Source organism: Letharia lupina, assembly GCF_014066315.1.
Source record: "Letharia lupina isolate WasteWater1 chromosome Unknown contig_9, whole genome shotgun sequence".
Lineage (NCBI taxonomy): Eukaryota > Fungi > Ascomycota > Lecanoromycetes > Lecanorales > Parmeliaceae > Letharia > Letharia lupina.
Window position 1 is genome coordinate 152397 of NW_023502978.1, and position 21297 is coordinate 173693.

Genomic DNA, 21297 nt, shown 5'->3' on the forward strand with positions numbered 1-21297 from the left:
GAACAATGGGTACGGAGGTGCTCGTAGCGACTGCTTGTGTCGAGCAATGATTTTGAGCTAAGTAGAATTTCGGTGGATTCACTGGAAGCGCAGGAAAGAAGGACAGAAAAGACAGAAAGACAGAAGGTCAGGAGGTCAGAAGGTTGTTAACTTGTTGACGTTGTTGTTGTTGCAATCGAGCTGCTTTGCCTCGTCAGAAGCCGCACTGACCGGAGGGCCCAAGGGAGATCAGCAGCAAGGTTTTCCATTGGTCGCTGGTGGCGCGCAAACGCGATCCCCCGAGCGCCTTTATTCTGCTTGCATTTCCAACTCCAACCACCAACGCTTGCATTGCAGCTGTGACGATGCCTTCAAAGCACATATTCGATGAGGCCTTCGCCCAGAGGCCCGATCTCCGCCAAAGGGTCCTTGGCGCCATTGGTAAGATCACTAGTTCAATTGGCCCACCATGCTGACTATTGTTTAAACAGCCAAAGCCCCTGAGCAGGAGAGCCTCTTCGGAGACATTGCCCACTACATTAAGCATGTACAGCATGCTTCCGTCCAGGAACAGTTCAAGGGCCAGGATGAGCAACCGTTCAAGAAGAGAAAATTGGAACACCGGCCAATTGACACTGGGGGATGGGACAAGAAAAATGTTTGTGAGGTTACCGACGTGTCTTTCTCAATCCCTCAGCGGAAGAAGCTGCATCTGAGTATCAACAAATCAGCCTCCTCGGGATTGCATGCAATCAATGCATCCGGGACTTCGGAATTCGGTGTCACTTGGGAGTGGGTTCGGGACATCGTTTGTCTACCAGTCCCTGAAAAGGCCCAAGCACAATACAACTTTTGCATCTTCTCAACCACTGCGGATGGACTTGCCCCTGATCAAATCGTCTGGACGGTTCCGGATAGTGTGCCTAAGGACGGTACCTTTGTAGGTTTGACAACTTCTCCGGGCGAGACATGCCGCACGCTTCTGATCACCGTTCTCAACGAAGCTCTGAAACCCTACAAGAAGCGGGTCATAGAGCCGGACAAGCAAGAATTTGCCAGTCAGGTGGTACAAGCACACCGAAGGGGGGAACCAGCATACCACATCAAGGCGTTTCGAGGTTCCAAAGATGGCTTTCTATTTCTCCTGGCCAACGGCATATTCTGGGGCTTCAAGAAGCCTTTAGAGTTCTTCTCATTCGATAGCGTTGACTCTGTGTCTTACACCTCGGTTTTACAGCGCACCTTCAACCTCAATATTGCTGCTCGCGCCGCCACGGATGCCGAGCCCCAAGAATTCGAATTCTCCATGATTGACCAGGCCGACTTCGCTGGTATAGACGACTACGTGAAGCGTCACGAGCTGCAGGATGCAAGCATGGCTGAGCAGCGGCGGGCCAAGAAGTTGAACGTCAACGGGCTCAAGGGGAATGAGACAAAGCAGGAGGGTGTCGATCAAGAAGAAGGGGAGCTCGAGAAAGCAACGAGAGAGGCGGAAGACCTTGAAGATGAAGAGGAGGATGATGAAAACTTTGATCCCGGTAGCGAGGGTGAGAGCGAGGGCAGTGGATCCGGTAGTGATGAGGATGAAGATGAGCATGAGGGCAGAGCGGGAAGCAACCTGGTTGACGAGGAGCTGGCAAGTGAGGCTGAGAGTGCTTAGGGGTAGTCTCTCGAGATTTGAAGGCCTTAGTTTGGAAACTTTGGCTATAGACTTGAACAGGGAACCAGCTACTGTAACGTAGGTCTAAAAACATCTATACTAAATAGAGATTTAGGTGAGCAGCGCCCCTACAAGGCTACAAACCGCTGACATTTCGTATAGAATATGCAAATAACCTTAGTCCAGGCTTTCGATGCCTGACAGCTGATACGATGGTGGCATATGGCCAGCTTCTCGCAGGGACAAAGGATAGGTCCAAGTATGAAGTCAGCACATCCATTTTCTCCAGAATGTGGACTCCAGAAATCCCCCTTCTTTCCAATTTTCCTAGCCTCGCCTATGCAGAGCTCATTCTCACTCTCGCCCTACTTTCCTATCGGTACGACTCGGATTTGAACGACTACAGTGGAGTGATCGAGTTGGCAAGACTGCTGTGTACGAAGGATGAGAGGACATTTGCAGGTTCTTATCAAGAACGCTTGGAAATGCCCATCATCGAGCGGAGGAGCGGTTTGTGTGGCATTGTCTATGGAAATAGACAGATCAAACAATTGCCATACACCCGGTCCCTCTACTCGTAGACCCTCTCGGTTATGATCGAAAGAGTAGGTTTCACCGGGTAATGATCGTCTATGCGTGACGTTCATGATCTTGATGAGATTTCATCATGCTCCTGATCAGGTGACGAGGCCCAGGAATAGGGGCAAATCGCTATCATGTACAGGGACTAAGGTAAGGCCCCAAAGATGGCTCACTGGTCAAGAAGTTAGGGATCTCAAAGCTACTTCTTTATATTTCACTAAGGACGCCAATTGGGGTCCCTGTTGGTGGTTGAAAGGAGTCCACGAGAAATGCTTGAGCCCCTGTTGTCATTACCCGGATCGGAGTATCGATCCTTTTCTTACGTATGACTTGATTCATTCCACTATAGGCATCTATCTTTCAAGCTAGGTAGCACTCTTCTTGAGTGCTGAGTGATGATTCTTCGTCCTAAGCATTCAGAATCCTTGGCACTCTCTGCTTCATGCCTTTGGGCACTTGCAATCGTACGACTTATCCCCAAACGCTCATTTGCTAAGCACGTACAATCCTATAAATCTATATACCCGTTTCCCGTCTCCGTTTCCCGTTTCCCGTTTATTATCTGGTGTTTCCACAATTCATAGCTGCCAAGCATCAACTCTTACAAGGGAATCCGGCGGTCCATCCACCAATTTGCCAAGTATGATTACAGAAACTTGCTCACTGCTGCCTCGTACCAAACTTTCGATTTTCTAGCTTGCCAGTGCTTGGCAATGGGTATTTAAAGAGGGTTTCCCCCCAAATTTTTCTGTTTTCTTTTTTCCTTTCTTCTTCACTCCGCCTCTGGAACACATCACACATATCATCACATCACACACACAATGTCTACATTCTCATCTCTATCTTCGTCAATCATCGCCCGTCAGATAGCTCGTGTATCTCGACCGCGACCGTGGATCGTACCTGCTCTCGTCGTCAAGCCTGCTCCAGTGGCTTGCTCCACGACGGTACCTTCCTCCACTCTGTCAAGTCTCCCGAAATCTGCGATCGCCCGCGTCACAGCTCGTGTGTGTCGCTCTCAAAACATATCAACGGTTTCGTCCTTCTCCTCCTCGAAACGCTCGATCGTCGGCGGCCGTCAGACTCCTGTTCCTGAGTCTGGCCTTCGCCAAACGACCCTCGCAGCTCGCGCCACTGCCCGCGCATCTCGCGACCGCCCCTGGCTCAATCAACGCTCCGAATCCATCGCCGCCAAAGTCAGCAAGTCAAAGTCCAAGACTGCCCAATGGATCAAGTCACAAGCGGTCGACCTTCGCCAAGCTCTTCGTCGCCCTTTCCAAGCCTCGCGACAACCCTCTTCAATCCCCATCCGACACTCTCCGACGTCGGATACCTCCATGTCCATTCCTGCTCCTCCGATCGTCCTGCCAAAGCGACGCACTGCCGCGACCGGTCCCCGTCAAGCCGTTCGATACCCTTCGACATCGAACAACCGTCCAGCACCTTCGTCATCGTCGTCTTCCCGTCCTCAGCGAGTGGTCACCCCGGCATCCCCCGACAAGTCCATTGCCGCCATCGTCCGTGAAGCCTTCGCCTTCGACATCAACGAGTTCCGCGCCGAAGTGGAACCGATATACGAGAGAATCAAAGCCCACCGCCAATGGTTTCGACGCCTCAATCGGAAGCCGGTTACCTTCGACGACAACCCTACGGTGATCGAAAACCCCAGATGGATCGACAAGAAGGATCACGTTCACCCTCGTCCGTCACGCATAATGGGCCAACTCCTTGCGTGGCGACCCTTGAGTGATGAGAATCCTTACGAGTATACGACGGTCTGGGGTAGCGACTCATCGAACTTCGACCACTCCGACTGCCTAAATCCCGGATGTCGCCGCAGGACGAAGGATCTCTACATGGATAACTACGAAGAATGGTAAGAGGACCTTTCTACTCTCGAGCCCTGTCACGCAACTCCATTAGCTACCTCGTATGAGTAATGCTGACTCCGCAATCTGTGCAGGACGGCGCCGACCTTTACGACCATTTCCGAGTGATCTGGCGACTTCGACCCTTGACAAGCAACCTTCGAAGCCGACTGGTCAGCTCCGCAGCTCTAGGATCCAGGTCAACGACGGATACTGACTACCTCTCCCCACTATCTAACTATTTATGTGCATGCTGCTTTTCACACCAGCAATATTGCAACAGAAGAAAAAGAGACTTATTGGTCGTCAAAAAATCAGAAAAACGTTTCTTTTCAAGGAACACAAAACCCTTAAAAAAAAGCAGTGAAGTCAACGTGGTCGTGTCTCCATCATCTTACCATTACCATATAATTACTCGAGCGCTTTGTCTTCTGATCACTTACAACTCCACAGCTTCTGTCCGGAAGGGCCCATTGCCCGGTAAGTCCTCACCCTCACCCACATCTCGAAAAGCACTAGCTGACCTCTTCTCTTCATCCATCACCTAGCTTTTATCTTGAGTTGTCGCCTCATTCGTTGTCAGGTACGTTGTGCTCTCTGATCCTCCTCCTGTGCCAACTTCAACGCAAGTGGTCTTGTGCAAATCTTGGTACATATGGCTCCAATTCACCGGCCTTACACTACTGCTGGTTGACACGGAGTTTGCATGGGCCTCAAGCTCCCTGACATTCTCTTGATCCACTTCTTATTGCCGCATGCAACGGCGCCACATTTTTTGGAAACCACTTCTCTCGTCGCCGGCCTTACACTACCGCTGGTGACGCGGAGACTTCCCATTATTACTACTTCTATCTTTGTTGATCCTCATCTGCGCTTGGGAATACGCAAACCCCACTTTTTTGGAACACTCCCTCTCGCCGCCGGCCTTACACTACAGCTGGTTGGTACCGAGGCTTTCACTGTGCTTAGCACTTCTACCTTTATGCATCATGATCATCATCTTGCTGACCGTGAAAGCGGCAAACCCAACTTTTTTGAACACTCCCTCTCGCCGCCGGCCTTACACTACAGCTGGTTGGCACTGAGGCTTCCCACCATTACTTCTTGTATCTTTATTGATCCTCATCTGCGCTTGGGAAGACGCAAACACTACTTTTTTGAACCATCATCTCTCCGTCACCGGTCTTACACTACCGCCGGTCGACACCGAGAGTTCCACAAACAGTGCCTGGCACTTGTACCTTCATGCCTCATGCTTCATGATCGTCATCTCGTCTACCGTGGAACAGACGAAAAAACAAATTTTTGGAAAACCCTTTGCAAAAGATCGCTATAGGCAATGCCTCTGATCTGCGCATCTTGCGTCGCCGGCCTTACACTGCCGCCGGTTGATGCATACTACTACCACTATTTTTTCTCCTGCACGAGCTCGGCCTTGTCGTGGCGCAGGGGCTTAAATCCTCCCTTGAGGGGTAACGAGCAAGCTCACCCACTCCTCCTATCTCCTTTCTTCTAGACCCCCACCGTCCTACCTTGTACTGTATCCTTGCATGTTTGTTCACCCTGGGGCCTTGGATTGGAACGTTGCCGACGCGGGCTTGGTGGCTGATGGGTCATCCGGTCTGCAGAAAAGGGCGGTGTGCGGTGGAAGGGATGGACTTGGAGTCTGCCAGTTATGCATGTACTGTACACGTTCACGTTTAGATAAGACGAAAGAAAAATCCCAATATCAACTTCCAATCATGGCTTCAAAGCTTTCTTGACCGAGTGGATTCGGCTCCTTCAGAAACGCGTGCACAACTAACCAACCGCAAGTCGTCTTGTCGGTTTCACAGTCTGGCATCCCTATTCGTCATCATCTGGCATCGATGCGTGTAGAAGTTTGGCGAATTGCCAGGTTTGAGGAGCGAGTGAGTGAGTTGAGTGAGTGAGTAGACTGCTTTGAGCCTTCGAATTGGCGAACTTCTTTGGTTGGAGACAGGAGGGGAGGGGAGGGGAAGGGAAGATGGGGTAGAACATGCGGTCATTATGGACCGCGTCTGAGGATGAATGAATGAAGTGTACGGGCAGGCAGAATGCCAGCTTTTGAATGGATGGATGGATGGAAACAAGATGTTGGGTACGAACGGTTGATTGTTTGGACACGACATGATAACATAACAGTGTAGATGGACGGGGTTTCCTATTGCGGGCTGGATATCTGCGTCTGAGAAAACAGAATGAAGATTGAGGTTTGTATCCGCTCGAGAGACACCCGAGATCCTACTCGAGTCGCAAAGACAGCAAGCAGGGGTAACTTCAGCCCCGTCTGGGCATATATGAGGTAGAGATTCGCCCCGTGAAACGTAGAACGCTCCCGCCAAGGTCGGCTCTCGTAATTTCGTCGTCGATAATGTGACCTTGCGCCGTAGCCGTAGGACCGTCATCCAAGGGACGAGACCCTTCGATCGACCCAGACGCTCAAGCCAATCCCAACAAGGTAGCATTTCCGCTGTCTAGATACCCCTGCGCCGTAGCCATATCCTTCTCCGCCTCGCCCAACACATCGTCGATGTCTGCGGCCGGCTCCCCGTTCCGCACCACCCCGGCCATGAAGCCATTCTCCGTGCCTCCGACCTCGGCCTTGGGCGCAGCCAACGCTTCTACGCGCCGGTGGAGCCGAACGATGGTGCTGGCTCGAGGGGCGTCCGTCCGGGCCAGCTCGTCGACGGACTGGGACTCTGTTTGGAGAACATCGCGGAGGGTGAGTTGACGCTTGGAGGTGGTGGGCTGGAGGGTGGAGTGGGAGGTTGTGAGGATCATGATGGTGATTATGTCGAGGACTACGTCTGAATTTGCTTGCTCGGTAGCTTCGTCGATAAGGAGGCGCAGGACGGATTGAGCGCCTAGTATGCGCAGGGTGTCTGAGAGTTGACGATGGGTATAGGAGGGAGGTGAACCTTCTGTTGAGGTCGCGCTCCATGGGATTAGAGACCGTATCGTCTGCCGTAGAGCCGCTAACAGACCTCCGTTTTGGGTGGTTGACCAGGAGGCCAGTTCGTTGAGGGCGGTTGTTCCTTGGCGCTCCTGCGAGTGTTCATTGAGGACTTGAAGGAGAGGAGTGATGTCTGGGCGTGAGGCGTACTGTCGTTGCACATGGCTGAGGGAATCGGACAGGGGTTTCGCAACGACGGAGAGAACGGCGTTGTGGATTGTTGAGGAGTCGTGAGACATTGAGGGAGGCTTCAGAAGGGTTTGGAGCGCGGGCAGAACAGTGTCGATGTGCTTAGAGTCATCGTTAGTCTCCCATAAGCAGTTGGTAAACCATGTGAAACCGGCGATGAGAGAAGGGAGCAAGAACGGTTCAAGCAAATACTCGAATCCGCCTCGCAGCGTTTCGAGGGCAAGGACGTTCGCTTGACAAGCCTTCATGCTTTGCTCGAAAAGCGTAGTGACTAGTAAATGAAATTCTTGGGGCTTGCACATTGACATCAGCTCGTCGCTGATGCCTTCGGTCTCGAAGAGACCCCTGATCCAACCACCCAGAAGCTGATTTTCATGTTCTGACAGGTCGTCAATGGACCTGCTGACGGAACCGTGTTTGATGTACTTGAGGACAAAAGAATCCGAGCCTTCGACACCAAGCTCGTCAGGTTGCATGCCGAAACGGTGCTGAACGAGGACAACAAAGAGGAGGATGCTGCCAAACTCGTCGTATACAGGCTGGTACTCGCCTTGGTCTTCGTGGTCTTGCCATTTGTCCAGCGTGCTACAGAGTGGTTGTAGTAGATGGTTAGAACTTGTAAATAGCATGATGACATCCAGAGCCGTCGGTCTGCGGCATAAAGCATTGCAGACAGCCTTCAAGGTCATCGTATCATTGTTGGCGCAAAGAGCGTGCAAAATCTCGATGAGCGCGCTAGCAATCTCTCCTGCATTTCCTTCCATGTTTTCCAGCTCGCCAATGTACTCATCTATTTTGGCTGAATTCGTAGTACATTGACTCACAAGGTCCTCCTTGGAATACCTGCCTGAGGCTGGCAGGCTTTGCATCGGGACATCCCCCAAGATCTCTTCAATGATCCGCTCAGGAATCAACTGATGCAATGCACATGCAAATAAGAACTCTTGACGTGCTTCAGAAAGAAGGCTGTTTCTCTCCAATGGATCGAACATCTGAGCAAACGAGGGAAATGCGGCAGGATCCACGCGTACGAGAGCCTGCCGTATGCAATGTTCAACTGTCATAGGCTCAAAGATCAAAGGAGCATAACTTCGCTGGAGGAAAACTGGTAATTTGTTTACGAGGAAAGACCTCAAAATATTGATGGATCGTGTAGACTCGTTGCGGTACATGGCATTTGCTAATACATCGAAAGAAGCCAAAATCAAATCCGTAGCAAGGCTGGAAACGTCGCCTTTGTATCGAACGTTGAGGAAATCTATGACTGTATTGTCGTCAAAGGATGGTCTGTCATGAAGCATGGCATTGAGGCAGATGTATAGGCCTGCTCGGGTTGGAATGGGAGGGTTGTCTAGGACGTTGTTTTGAAAGGACAGTAGTCCCACATCGTCCAGGATGCCGAGGGACTGATGCCAGTCTTGCATCGCTATTTGAGGATCCATGTTGCGACAGTGTCATTATCAAGGGGAAATCTTTTCTAGGGAAATGGCACTTTGAGGAGGTTGAAAACCACCGTCTCAGCCCTAAGATGGGACCGTGGAGGTTCTGCACTTCTCGTCTTTTACAGTGTTTCAAGACGTGTATGCTGTCGATATGACATGTTGAAATGTAAATACCTAAGATACATAGGTCGTCTATCCTTTGTTCTACCCTTCATGATGTGCGAAAATGGACATTTACTATTAAGAGGTAATGTCCATCGTGCAAGTTCATATACCTGCGGACTCGATATAAAAGTACTTTGAGGGGAACACCCCAAATCCTCATCCACGGTCTTGGAGAGCGTCCCGCATCGACTGCCTACTACTTTGGGTCATAACCGCGTCCATGACCACCAATGCAGCCATTGCCTCAACTATTGCTACCGCACGAGGCACTACACAGGGATCGTGCCGGCCCTTTGCCTCCAAAACGCCCTCTTTGCCTTCAAAATCGACAGTATTCTGTGCCTGTCCAATGGTTGCTGGCGGTTTAAAGCCCACTCGGAAGTAGATATGGGCTCCATTTGATATACCACCTTGCACTCCTCCGGAGTTATTGGTCTTTGTTTTGAGGCGATTCGAACGGGGTTTAGCCCCATTTGTGATGGGTTCTGGCGGTGCATTGGGCGAAGCATCCACACCAGATTGGCTTGGAGCGACTGGGACTGAGGAAACGAAGGCGTCATTGTTGAGAGAGCCTGGAACTGCGCAGCCTCCGAACCCAGAACCGATCTCGAAGCCTTTCGTTGCGGGTATACTGAGCATTCCCTGCGCAAGGCAGGCTTCTATCTTATCGAAACATGGCTCGCCGATGCCAACAGGGCAATTGCGTATTACGCAGGTGACGGTGCCTCCTATTGAGTCCTTCTTGTCTCTGAATTCTGCGATCTTGTCGGACATGCGGATGGCGGCTTCTTTATTGGGGCACCGGACGGGGAGATAATCCGGGTGATCGACTTCTTCGCGGGTTATTGTGTCAAGGAGCTTGAGGAATATAGGATTTGTAGATGGTGTTGGATGTGTAGACGTGGGTGGAAAAAGCTCTTCGTTGCCGACTGATGAGACAAAAGCAACAATTTCGACGCCATGGACGAGAGACAGGTATTTTTCGGCGATGGCACCGGAAGCCACACGAGCTATAGTCTCGCGGGCAGAGCTTCGACCTCCTCCACTGCTGGCTCGTACCCCGTATTTCTCTTGGTAAGTGTAGTCTACTCATACGCGTCAGTAAGCTCACCGAAATCTTTAGATCTTTACGTTAACCAACCTGCGTGGCTCGGGCGAGGGAATCCAGCCATAGTATCGCCCTTGTAATCGTGCGGTCTTTGGTCCTCATTCTTCACCATGAGCCCAATCGGTGTTCCCAGCGTGATGCCAGACTCCGTTCCTGACTGTATCTGGACTCGATCTTTTTCGTCTCTTGGCGTTGTAAGAGCTGACTGGCCAGGCCTTCTTCTAGTGAGTTGTGGTTGTATATCCGCTTCCGTAAGTTTCATCCCTGGTGGGCAGCCGTCGATGATGCATCCTACCGAGGGGCAATGGCTCTCACCGTAGCTAGAAACACAGGATGTCAGCCACTGTAGTTCGGATTGTCGCGGTGGAGTCACTTACGTTGTAACTCTGAACGCACGGCCGAATGTCGACATGATGGCAAATGTCGTAGAGGTAGACTAGATCTAGGGGCAGGATACGATTGATACAGCCAAAGCTCAAGTACAGAGTAGAAAGAAGCATTTATCAAGATTGTCCGAGATCAAGCGGAATCATGCCGCGCTCAAGCTACTTACTCGTATCTACCCGGATATGTGTTGCATATTATCGGTGGAGATATCTCATCCTTCGACATCATGGTATGACTATCCATGGAGGAAATAATTATTCGGGTAGACTTTAATTCTTTCGGACTATATTTGTGACCGAGGTGAGGCCTTCCGGACTACATTTGAAACCGAGGTAAGGCCTTTTATTGAAGGTCTTTGGAATGGTTCAACCTCGCTATTATCATCGTTTCATTATTCAAACATTTATACGTATCTTCTCTATACATTCTCTATTAATGTAGAATATATACTTATGAAAATAAAAAGGATAAGCGGTAGCGATATAACTCTATAGGGCGATATATCATAGTAAGGGGGAATAATAACGTTCATCGGCAATTCGGGAGGTCGGCCCGCCAGATTCGAATTCCGGGTGCGCCCAGGGCGCATAGGGCTAGCCCCGAGCGGGCTCCGAACTTCCGCAACTTCAAAAATCGGGTGCTGTTCCGGGTACTGTCTCGACACTCGGGTACTGCATTAGGCTAAAAAACAATGTTGTTCCAGTGTACGGCCTCCCGAGTGTGCTCGCTAGAGGTACTACTTAAGTTTATCAGGGTGTGGATTGCGATAAAGAAAGGCAGAGGCCTTAGTAGGGGCGTTGGTAGGGTTTCATGCCAGTGCCCTAATTTTGGTGCGCCAGGGCCCTGGAACGAATTTTTCGGGGCCGGCGACCCCGAAATTTAGTCTAAAGTGTACCTAAGGTATTCTGAAAGGATTTGAGGTTGGGTGGCTGCTCCCCTAGCAACTGGACCCTGCAGAATGCTCCCGCTAGCTGGTACATGCGCAGTTCGGCCCTGGAAGCCCGGGGCCCCCTAAAGGCACTCCCTGAATTGCCGATGTATATGTCTTATACGATTTCATAGCTTTACTATTAATCGTATGGGAACACGCTACACTTTATATGGGCCACCCCAACGCGAAGGCCATCTCAATACGAATCGATTTTACATCTAAAATATAGAACTTTTAATATATATATAATTATTATTATATAAACTAATAATCTATCTATTTAAAAGATATATAGAATATATATATATAAATAATAATTTTTAATTAAAATTAAAATATTTTAATATATATAGATTATATTAAAATAAGTATTATTTATATAAAAAATCCTCTATTAAAAAAAATAAAAATTATATTTAAATAAATTTTTTTATTTGAAATTAAGATTATTAATAGTATACGTTATATTTATTAATAATTCGAAATTTCTATATAATTTAGATATATTATACTATTTATATAAAAGTTAAAAGTTTTAAAATTTAGACGTAAAAATCGATTCGTGTTAGGGTGGCCTTAGCGTTGAGGTGGCCCATACAAAGTGTAGCGTGTTTCCATACGATTACGACTCTAATTTGATAAATCCTTTGAGTCTTGGAAGTCGTATTCTATATCTTAGAATTTTTCTCTTTTAGGCTTTTACTATATGATTGTAGAACAATAAGTTATAAAGGTTCGAATTTTGGAGAGTGCATATCCGCGTAGATACGAATAATCCCCGATTGGAAGATGCCTTCCAAATTGCTTGGCCTTCGTTTCACGGGGAACATAGAATTGCCAGCTCAAGCAAGAGGTCTACTGCACACTTTGGTACTATGCAAGCGTGGAAAGCGTTGGTCCAAGCCTCCAAATATCAAATATACGTCTCTCGCAGTCTCGACCCCTTCTTAAATCTCTCAATTGAACACTATCTACTGCAACAATCCCCACCAAGTTCAACCGTCCTTTTCCTGTATGTGAACAGACCATGTGTTGTCATTGGCAGGAATCAGAATCCATGGCTCGAAGTAGACCTAAATTTACTTAAGCAACCTCGTGCCTCAGGGCATACCCAAAATGTAGATGGCAAAGAATCCAACCCGCTTTGGGAAAACGTGCAGCTCGTCAGAAGACGATCTGGAGGAGGCACTGTCTTCCACGATGAGGGCAATGTCAACTACAGCGTCATCTGTCCCACAGCCAACTTTACCCGCGACAAACATGCAGAGATGGTGACGATGGCGATACGAGAAGTCAATCCACGCGCCCGAGTCAACGAAAGACATGACATTGTCCTCGATCAAGGAAGCGTCTTGGAAGAAATGGATTGGCCTGACGCGGCTGATATGCATCGAACAATGTTCCATCCAAGCAGCGAAAAGAATCCACCCCTCAAGGTCTCCGGATCCGCGTACAAAATGACCCGGCAGCGGTCACTGCATCATGGCACTTGTCTCTTGGCGTCTGGGGGCTTAGCCAGGATCTCGCAGTACCTGCGATCTCCTTCGCGGCCTTTCATCAGGGCCAGAGGCGTAGAGAGTGTTCGCTCACCGATTAGCAACGTACATGAGACACCCAAAGCGTCGACCCCAAGGTTTAATAATTCATTTCAGATGGAGGTCACGAAAACATTTGCGGAATTGTACGGGATTGGGAGACCAGGTCGTATGTGTGGCTTCAGGGAGCTGTTTAATATGAACGATGGAGAGATACTATGTGACTGGGATAGCGAGTGGGTTACAGGCTTTGTAGGAAGCAAATTCGACAATATCGATGAGGTACAAGAGATACAGGAGGGTATCGAGGAACTGCAGGTTAGCATATCAAAGACCATTTCCAGGGCTCAGCTCATGTGAAGTGAAATTAGTCTTCCAAATGGCTCTATGGACAAACGCCGCAATTTACACTCTCGAGCCATTCTAATGAAGAAGATGAAAGGGAACGACCGCCACTACCGAAAGACTTTCCACCATCGGTACGTACATATCTCCCATTACTTATGTAACCTCCCCAGCAGAATCTGGTAACCTCGTAGCTGACCAACCTGCCATGCAGGCTCGTGTGTATCTCAAAATTAGGTCTGGAGTGGTTGAGTCCAGTAAAATATCGATATCCTCTGATGAGGACTCCGCGAACACCGAGAGAAAAAAGTTTGACCACGTCCTCAAAGACAAAAGGATCCATGATATTGGCGATTTCAACGATGTGCTCAACCGAGTCGAACATGGTGTCTCGACTGAGGTGTCGAGCATCTCAAGATGGCTTAACATCATGTTTGGAAAGTCGAGCTGAATGTCGGGATGAGTGAACATGATCCAGGCTCAGCTTACTGAAGATCATCAAAAGAGCCATTTCCACAATCCACTCTTTGGAAGGTCCCGCTCGCCGGTCTCCTTTAGCATCTTGTCTGTGTCTGCCACTTTCTTATCCACCGAAGGGAAGCTATCGTGCAGTGCAAGGCACCGCATGTCCTACGCACATTTTGGAGTCAGCACTGTTTCTTCATAGCAAGATACTGAGTTAGAGACAGGTCTAAAGATTGAAATGAGCTTTCACTCCCTGCGCTCAGGCTTGGTACTGCGGAAGGAATCTCTTCGTAATGTACGTACCCAGTCTTTCTCAAATTCCTCGAGGGATAGAGATTTGAGTTTGAAAGCTTGGTTGATTAAGGGAGGAAGCTTCGGTGCTCCTTCGCTGCTGTAGTATTCGACGATCTTTATTTCCTGCCGAGACGCCACATAGAACAGAGCATGCAACGAGATCCTGGTATACTCGTACTCCCGGAAAAGTGGCATCTCATGGATGATTCTCTTGCCAGACTCCCTGCGGGATTATTGGACTCAGCATGCATTCTTTACTTGAAGAACAAGTGCTGAAGTGATATTAGAGAGCGAAACGAGTTTCCCTCACGGAGAAGTTTTCGTTCGCCTCAGATCTCAGGACCAAATAGGAGGGAGTCGCTTCGAAGTGTACGTACCATGCTTCCTGGCTCGCACTGTACCAGAGGTCAAACGTACTTTCTACACGGCAGAGCAGCGTGGTAGCCTCTTCCTGAAGATCCATAATCTCTTCATAAGCAGACTCCGCATCGAAGAAGCGTCGCTTGATATGGTCGGGAATGTCATCAGGAATTGGAGCTTCGTTGTATGAGAAGCTTGCTGGTAGACCCGGTAGCTCGATAGACTTTTCAGCGTCGCTGAGGATCTTCTCGAGGTTCTGCGTCTCTGCGAGTGCCAGCTTGCCATTACGTTGGACCTCGACAAGAGCTTTAACCATGCCGAGTCTCTTCTTCCCTTTTCCGCGTGGCTTTGCTGCGGATCCCGTGAGTTGCAATGGATTGTTGTATTTCTGACGAAAAGAGAGCGCCGTCCCGGCAGGAACATCTTCTCCACGTCGCTTCTTTTCATCGTTATAGAGTGCCTGGTAGCTCTCCTCCACAAACCCGAACCTCTTCTCAACGTTGAACAGCTGGACTTGACGGAGGCAGGAGGTAAGAGGTAAGATTGTCTTGCCATAGATGTTGAGGTTGTGTATATCCAACTCCGCAGCCAAACGATCATCAGATGAGCGCTTTGAATCATTGGCAATGACCACAAGGTCGCTGATGCCTGCAGCTAAATTGGCCATCCCACGCTCTTCCTCATCTCTGAATATTTCGCAGCGCTTATCGTACGTCTCGGCGACCTCATCCAGATTGCCTAAGTCAAAAGTCTCCATCGGCTGGATTCGCTCATACATGGCTGGCTCACTGTTCCTCTGCTCGAGAGCGAGATTGAGTTCTCGCAGCACACCCCGAGGGCCGAAGATTTTATCGGATGTGTGCAATTTCTGGTACTCTTCAGGCGTAAGGTTGTTGTATTTTTCATCACCTGTCCTATCATTAGTCTCAATGACGGAGCACTTCAAAGGGTTCTTACCTGAGCCTGTATCTGCGACTTCTTCAGTTGAGGCATTGTTGTGAATGGCGCCAGAACAGCAGTCACAAATGCCGTTGCCAGCTTGGTTGAAGAAAGCTTGGGTGAGCATGCTGTCACGCAGCGCCTTCTTTTGACGCGACGGCATAGCAACAACGGAGGGCCTGAAGTACCGAATCGATGTCTTGATGGTCCCCGTGCGTGCAGTGAGCAAATGATAGAGCTGAGAGAAGCTGCAGATGTTGAACTTGATCTCACGATGTGCTGACAACTGCTGGTTGATGCCAAAGGTGATGAGCTCGAAGGTGATAGAAAGGAAAGGAAAGCGCACAATGTGCGACGGAAGGGTTCGGAGGTCGTCATGGTTGTGTGTTGACCTCGCGGTCACGACGCGTTGTGTCAATAAAGAGACTGGTAGGGAGCTTTGGAAAGAACCATGACAATTGTCTGGACTTACAGCCCACATCAAACCTATGGTCTTGCTTCTATGCTTCTTCACACCGCGTTCTCACTGTAGGAAGCCTCAAATCCCCCCACAATGGCCATAATCCACAGCAATAGTCTCACCTCAAAGGACAACACCTTGCCAGTCCTCTCCCTTGATGTTGCAACCATGTGGTCTCTCCAATTCAATTGATGGTCAACCACTTGAAGCTGTCACGATGGGTGAGAGTGGAGGGTATTCCCTTCACCAGCCGACCTCAACATTTGAATAGTTCGCCTGCAACCCATGCACGTTATCCAGCGTTCACCTGAAGGTAACATCTGCTTCAAGCCTCAGAGACCTATATCCAACATCCCCCTCCTTACCCCAACCGACGACTCCTGCACCCCTCTTCACCATCAACTCCCACCCCACCCGGCCCTCAAATTCGCCCCGCCCAACTCAAGCGCCTCGATCTCATCCTCCGTCCACGCCATCCTCCCGAACCTCTTCGGCAACTCACTCCGATCCCACACCTCTCCTTTTCCCGCATTCGGCTCCACACTCCCCAGCTCGTGACCCGAATGTCCTCCTATGCCACCGTAGGCATGTGAAGCGTTGATTGAAGAGGGAGGAGGCGATGATGAGGCTGATGAAGACGGTTGGGAAGATGAAGGGCGATGGTGGCCGCCGAGCGGACCGTGCTGCTGTGCTTTGCTGCGGTAGGCCATGAAGCTATCCGGTAACGAGTGGGAAGGGGAGGCCGGGTGGGGAGCTGGTTCGTTGGCTGGGGCGGCCGGGGTGATTGTTTCTGAGGTTGTTACTGTTAGTACAGTGGGATTGAGGAGCGGGATGGAGTCTTGGGGGGAAGTACTTGGCGGGACACGTTTGCCTAGGAATTTGATCAGGGGCGTGCGAGCGAGGAGGAGGCGGGTTGGATGCATGGTGGTGGTGGATGAGGTCTTGAGAGGGCGAGGTCGAATAGAGCTTGGGTGCGGAGAGGTTGATGCCAAGACTTGAGAGCTCCGCTGCGGGGGTGTGGATGTGAACGCAAGGACCTCATCCACATTCCCTCAACAAAGGTGTGATCAATCGTCGTCATGATAGCGAGCTCTTTATGATGTCTTCATATCCTTTGCTAAAGAGCATGCCGTGGACGCAGCATCGAGCCGTCTCAAGGGTTTAACACCCACGATATTTATCATTCCCTGACTGAAGATTACAACCCATCGTGCCAACGTGACATGGAACTACACCCTCTACCTTGAACACTCGCACCTAACTTCTCCATTCCCCCTAACATCCACCGTCAAACCGCCCACAATGCACGAGCTCCTCCTCTTCGGCACCATCCCCGCCTCGCGGCACACCCAGCTCCTCAACATCCTCTCCGGCATCTCCTCCATGCAACCCTCGCCCATCGACTCGGAAAAACACCTCGTTTTCAAGCCCAACCGCCCGCCCGGATCAGTTGGGTCTTTGAAAGTAGGCGGGGCGCAGGACGTGAATGTGCAGAAGAGTCAGATGCAGGCGCATACGCTGGGGGATTTGTTTTACATGCAAATGGTTGCTGAGGTATGTGGACGTCCGATGGTTTAGGGTTTTGGGGGGGGAGGAGGGGCTAATGGTTGCTGCAGGTGGATGGGAGAGAGAAGGGCGAAGGGGAGGAACGATGGGTTCTACAGTTCAGGGATTTGCCAGAGGTTGCGAGGCAGAGAACTGTGACTTCAAGACTTATTGCGGATGTTCGAATTACGTCTGGCGATCCGATGGAGTTCATGAAAGCGCTGGACTACTCGTACGTGCCGCTCCCTTCCTCGGCATGTGAGACTCTTTAGTGATTGTTACCCCAGGCATGTCTCAACCTACACTATCTCAGGCCATAGGTTCACCCATCACTCAGCTTCTCTCCTCCTCTATCGCGTCACTCTTCCGGCAAATGCCCTTAAAAGTGACTCGACAAGCGACGGTCTGCCCCAAGCACGCCTACTTGACCCATCAGGAACATACATATTGCAAGCCTCAGTGCGGGTTCAAGATGGTTCAAAGGTGGAAACAATGACAAAAGGTGTGAATGAGTTGCTTAGCTTGAAAGAAACCTTGAAAGGCGTCGTGGAGCTAGAGATCGGTGACAGATTGGCCTTAGATACTAGAGTCAGATAATGTCGAGACGACACCTAAAGACACTCAATACTTCTCCAAAATCAGCATCTGCTTGTCAGGCGTGCTGCCAGGGAAAGGGGCAGCCACAGTGGTAGAAAGCCCTGGAATGTTGAAAGTTTGACCCCGATGTCAGAGGTTGCTGGTCTGTAGAGCACTCTGCTCGGTTTGTTTCTGCACTTCGTTCGGCATACTTCCTTGGCCTGTTACCTTTGAGTGCACTAAACTTGGACGATATCCACAAGATTGCTATTTTTCTTCTGTGGCTTCGGTTCTCCATCGTTATCAGCTTAGTGATCTACAAGCGCATCAGGGCCCTATCCGCCTCCATTCCGTTGCTAGTCGCGTCCAGATTCGGTCAACAAACGGGAGGAAAAGACGGCATCGGCGTGACCAATTGAGAAATGGCGTTTTCTGTGGTTTTGACGGGTGTGGAGTTAGATTAGTTCATCGATAGAGTTCGCCCGTCATTTCACCAAGCGAACGTCGTCTGCTGCAACAAAAGGCCCGGAATGTGAAGCAAAAGACTGTCCACTTCAGGCCACCCGGCTGGGACCCTAACAACTTTGAGGATTCTGAGGCAGCAATGGGAAAGGCGGCATCGACTTGATTAAAAAGGGAACTCCATCTGCTCTGTGGATCTTAGTTCATGGATAGAGTTCGTCCGTTATGCTATCAATGCAGAGGGATACGATTGTCGTTAGCTGCTACCAAACGCCTGGACTGTGGAGCAAAAGACTCGGCTTCAGGCCGCCCGGCTGCGACCCCAGCAACTTAGGGGACCCTTGTGCAGTGAGCTGAGTCCTGACTGTTGAGAGCCTACGCCCAAGGGTCAAATTTGCGTACATAAATTTCATACCAGATTATTTTGCCGACGTCAGATCCGTAGATACGCAGGAACAAATCCCAGCACCACGGTGATGATTTCCTCCAGTCTGCGCACTACCAGCCGTTGCTGGTTCTCAACTGTCAATTCTCAGATCAATGGCCTGCTTCTGAGAATTCTTTCTCGATTGTTAAGCTAGCTTACATTGGAAATTGATTGGACGCGTGTATTGACATCAATAAGGTCCGAAAGAATTTTTTTGCCTGGGAAAATGTTCCAATCTACTTATTAGAATTTAAGAACAGCTTCGTAGTCAAAACTTTGACAACAAGAAGGTCTGAAGGAAAGCTTTTGCCTGGGACAATGTTTCAATCTACCTACTTATTAGAATTTTAGAACAGCTTCGTAGTCAGAACTTTCATCATAGAGTCGATGATTGTGGAGCTATGGGGATTGATGACCTTACCCTACTTGGTTGGCTTAACGACTCAGGAAAAACCCTCCTAAGTTGTGCTAGTTTGAAGGCTCCCTCATTTGTCGACAACTTGAAATCGCGCAGCGGACCGTAACCCGCTTGCGGCCTGCATGACCGCTTCGGGTTTCTGCGAATCGAAAGAGGCGACTTCTGCGCAATAATGGTTGGCCTGATCTTAAGCGCTGTCGTTCTGGCTTGTGATGGTCCGACCCCCACACCCGTACCGAAGGGGACTAGGTAGAGGAAGCATCCAGGTTGCATTTGAGGAAGCCCGAAGAGGTCGCCGTGACTTCATCGTGCCTTTGTAGTTGACGGTAGGTAATAGGAGGGGAAGAGGAACAGAGAGCAGTGAGATGGATACTTTGACCGTGTTGAAGTCAGCAAGAGAGAAGGCATGGCTGACGGAGTCGCATCAGCATCGAGGACTGCCAAAAGCCAGCCTTGTAAATCATGATGCGCAAAGCTTTTACCTTTGCACCAGCCACACGATGAATTTTGATGTCCTGTTGATAAGTGTTGTTGTTGTTGTTGTGTTGGGCGATCCTCGATGCAGAATTAACAAGACTGGCCTTGACATTTATCAAGCCACCGACTTCTTTCGGTGGTAGCCTGTAGGATGGATCAGACGCTACGCCATCGCATGCAAGAGAAGCACGTTTTGGGACTTCTGGAAGAGTGGAGCAGTGGCTTAACGGACGTGCAGCCCCGGCGTCTGCGAATGGTGGGGCTTGAGAAACAGTGGTGCCAGAACGGTGGTGCCAGGACTATGGAGCTAGATCAGTGGCTGCCAACTTTGACTGATATTCATCTACCTAGCTCACCATTGCGCTCGAGATATGCATCCAAATGCATTGCAGCTTGCGATAGGTACGTGATCGGAGAAGCATCTCTTGGTAGATATTCGGATCAGGGGTAGAGTCGACTGGGTGATGACGATCTGTTATGATAATTGACTTGGTGCTTCACTGCAGGGAAGAGACGGAAACTGCAAAATTATCAATTGCTCGGTTGGAGGTCCTCCCCTATCTTATAGTTTGCTTTGTAGTCTTGAGACCCTGGAAAGTCAAAAGGCGAGGAAGTCAAGAAAAACTAATATGTTGGTGTTTCGACTTTCGACACAAACAATTTCTCTTTCTCTCGAAAGAGTTGGAATTTCGAATGCATTATTGCTATGCAGGCGCGGGCAACGTGCATATGTCAAAAATGCATAGCGGCCCATCAGCTTTTTCCAACGGGGAAGGGAGGCTTAGGCTTTTTAGCCGTGAAGAAAGACGACGCCAAAGGTCAAGGGGGACCCCAGGGATCAGCAGGGGTATAAAAATCGTGGGATATTGGCCCTCCATAGCGGCCTCGTAGTTAAAAACTAGCGCCGGAAGCTGGGGTTCTCGGCCCTGTTCCGCCTCTTTAACGCAACATTGGTGAAGATGTTGCAACTCTTACCGTTGACCTTGACCTTGACCTTTCGACTCTGCAACATCGCACTTTCCGTCACACCAATGACCAGTTTGAGTCGTGAAATCTTTTGCCAATCAATTGCCGCGCCTCACCTCCCTGACACCTAGAGTAAAGCGAGCTCTCGCAAGATCACCTGCCCTCTATTCAGTGCTCCAAGAATGCCAAGATACAAGGAAGGTAGAAGTTGTAGACCTCCTGAATTGTAAACATAAAGAGTCGTCTACGACTCTTGATCAACCAAGATCTGGAGAAGGGCTTCAATCTCTGATGAAACGACGGAAAGCACGGTCAGAACTCAGAAGGTCCTTCCTCAACTTAGAGTAATTCCCATTTCCCTCCCTTTTGCGTAGTGTACGGGAACTAGGAAATCGGGCATGAAAGATGCTGACTCGATCAGCGTTACCCCTGCCCTCCCTATGATGCACTACTAGCCCCAAAATTTCCCCAAGTCTACCAAAGATCAAAGCAACCTCGACCTCGCTCTTTTCAATCCTGAAGGCTCTTGGCCTCTTCCATCCTCTACCTCCTCGAACATCTCCCCGTCCTCCTTGCTTGAAGTATCGCTTGTACCACTACTACTCTCCTTCGCTCCCAGGCACGGCCCTTGCTTATTGGATCCCCTCAGCTTCAAGGACTTTGTGAAGCCATTGCCTCAATTCTACAGTAACGAGAGATCTGACCGCTCAATTGCACTCTCCAGCAGCTCCTGTCGTGCCCAA

General features: G+C 49.8%; 7 protein-coding genes across 7 annotated transcripts; 4 read left to right on the forward strand and 3 right to left on the reverse strand.

Annotated features, from left to right (window-relative positions):
• Positions 1–344: 344 nt before the first annotated feature.
• On the forward strand, positions 345–1639 carry HO133_010526 (uncharacterized protein; the record flags this gene model as incomplete). The annotated part of the gene is made up of 2 exons (XM_037301378.1): positions 345–420; positions 471–1639. 2 exons carry the CDS (start codon positions 345–347, stop codon positions 1637–1639), a joined length of 1245 nt encoding a protein of 414 aa, XP_037153012.1.
• Positions 1640–3042: 1403 nt separating this feature from the next.
• HO133_010527 (uncharacterized protein) lies at positions 3043–4101 on the forward strand (the record flags this gene model as incomplete). Its single annotated transcript, XM_037301379.1, has 1 exon — positions 3043–4101. The coding sequence occupies one exon, from the start codon at positions 3043–3045 to the stop codon at positions 4099–4101; it is 1059 nt and encodes a 352-aa protein (XP_037153013.1).
• A 2448-nt stretch (positions 4102–6549) lies between these two features.
• HO133_010528 (uncharacterized protein) lies at positions 6550–8694 on the reverse strand (the record flags this gene model as incomplete). The annotated part of the gene is made up of 1 exon (XM_037301380.1): positions 6550–8694. The coding sequence occupies one exon, from the start codon at positions 8692–8694 to the stop codon at positions 6550–6552; it is 2145 nt and encodes a 714-aa protein (XP_037153014.1).
• Positions 8695–9015: 321 nt separating this feature from the next.
• HO133_010529 (uncharacterized protein) lies at positions 9016–10379 on the reverse strand (the record flags this gene model as incomplete). The annotated part of the gene is made up of 3 exons (XM_037301381.1): positions 9016–9944; positions 10001–10287; positions 10345–10379. The coding sequence occupies 3 exons, from the start codon at positions 10377–10379 to the stop codon at positions 9016–9018; spliced, it is 1251 nt and encodes a 416-aa protein (XP_037153015.1).
• A 1781-nt stretch (positions 10380–12160) lies between these two features.
• Positions 12161–13616, forward strand: HO133_010530 (uncharacterized protein; the record flags this gene model as incomplete). The annotated part of the gene is made up of 3 exons (XM_037301382.1): positions 12161–13138; positions 13192–13299; positions 13380–13616. The coding sequence occupies 3 exons, from the start codon at positions 12161–12163 to the stop codon at positions 13614–13616; spliced, it is 1323 nt and encodes a 440-aa protein (XP_037153016.1).
• A 47-nt stretch (positions 13617–13663) lies between these two features.
• HO133_010531 (uncharacterized protein) lies at positions 13664–16606 on the reverse strand (the record flags this gene model as incomplete). The annotated part of the gene is made up of 4 exons (XM_037301383.1): positions 13664–13795; positions 13934–14147; positions 14302–15660; positions 16098–16606. 4 exons carry the CDS (start codon positions 16604–16606, stop codon positions 13664–13666), a joined length of 2214 nt encoding a protein of 737 aa, XP_037153017.1.
• Positions 16607–16985: 379 nt separating this feature from the next.
• Positions 16986–17825, forward strand: HO133_010532 (uncharacterized protein; the record flags this gene model as incomplete). The annotated part of the gene is made up of 3 exons (XM_037301384.1): positions 16986–17237; positions 17300–17460; positions 17516–17825. The coding sequence occupies 3 exons, from the start codon at positions 16986–16988 to the stop codon at positions 17823–17825; spliced, it is 723 nt and encodes a 240-aa protein (XP_037153018.1).
• Between the last annotated feature and the right edge of the window lie 3472 nt (positions 17826–21297).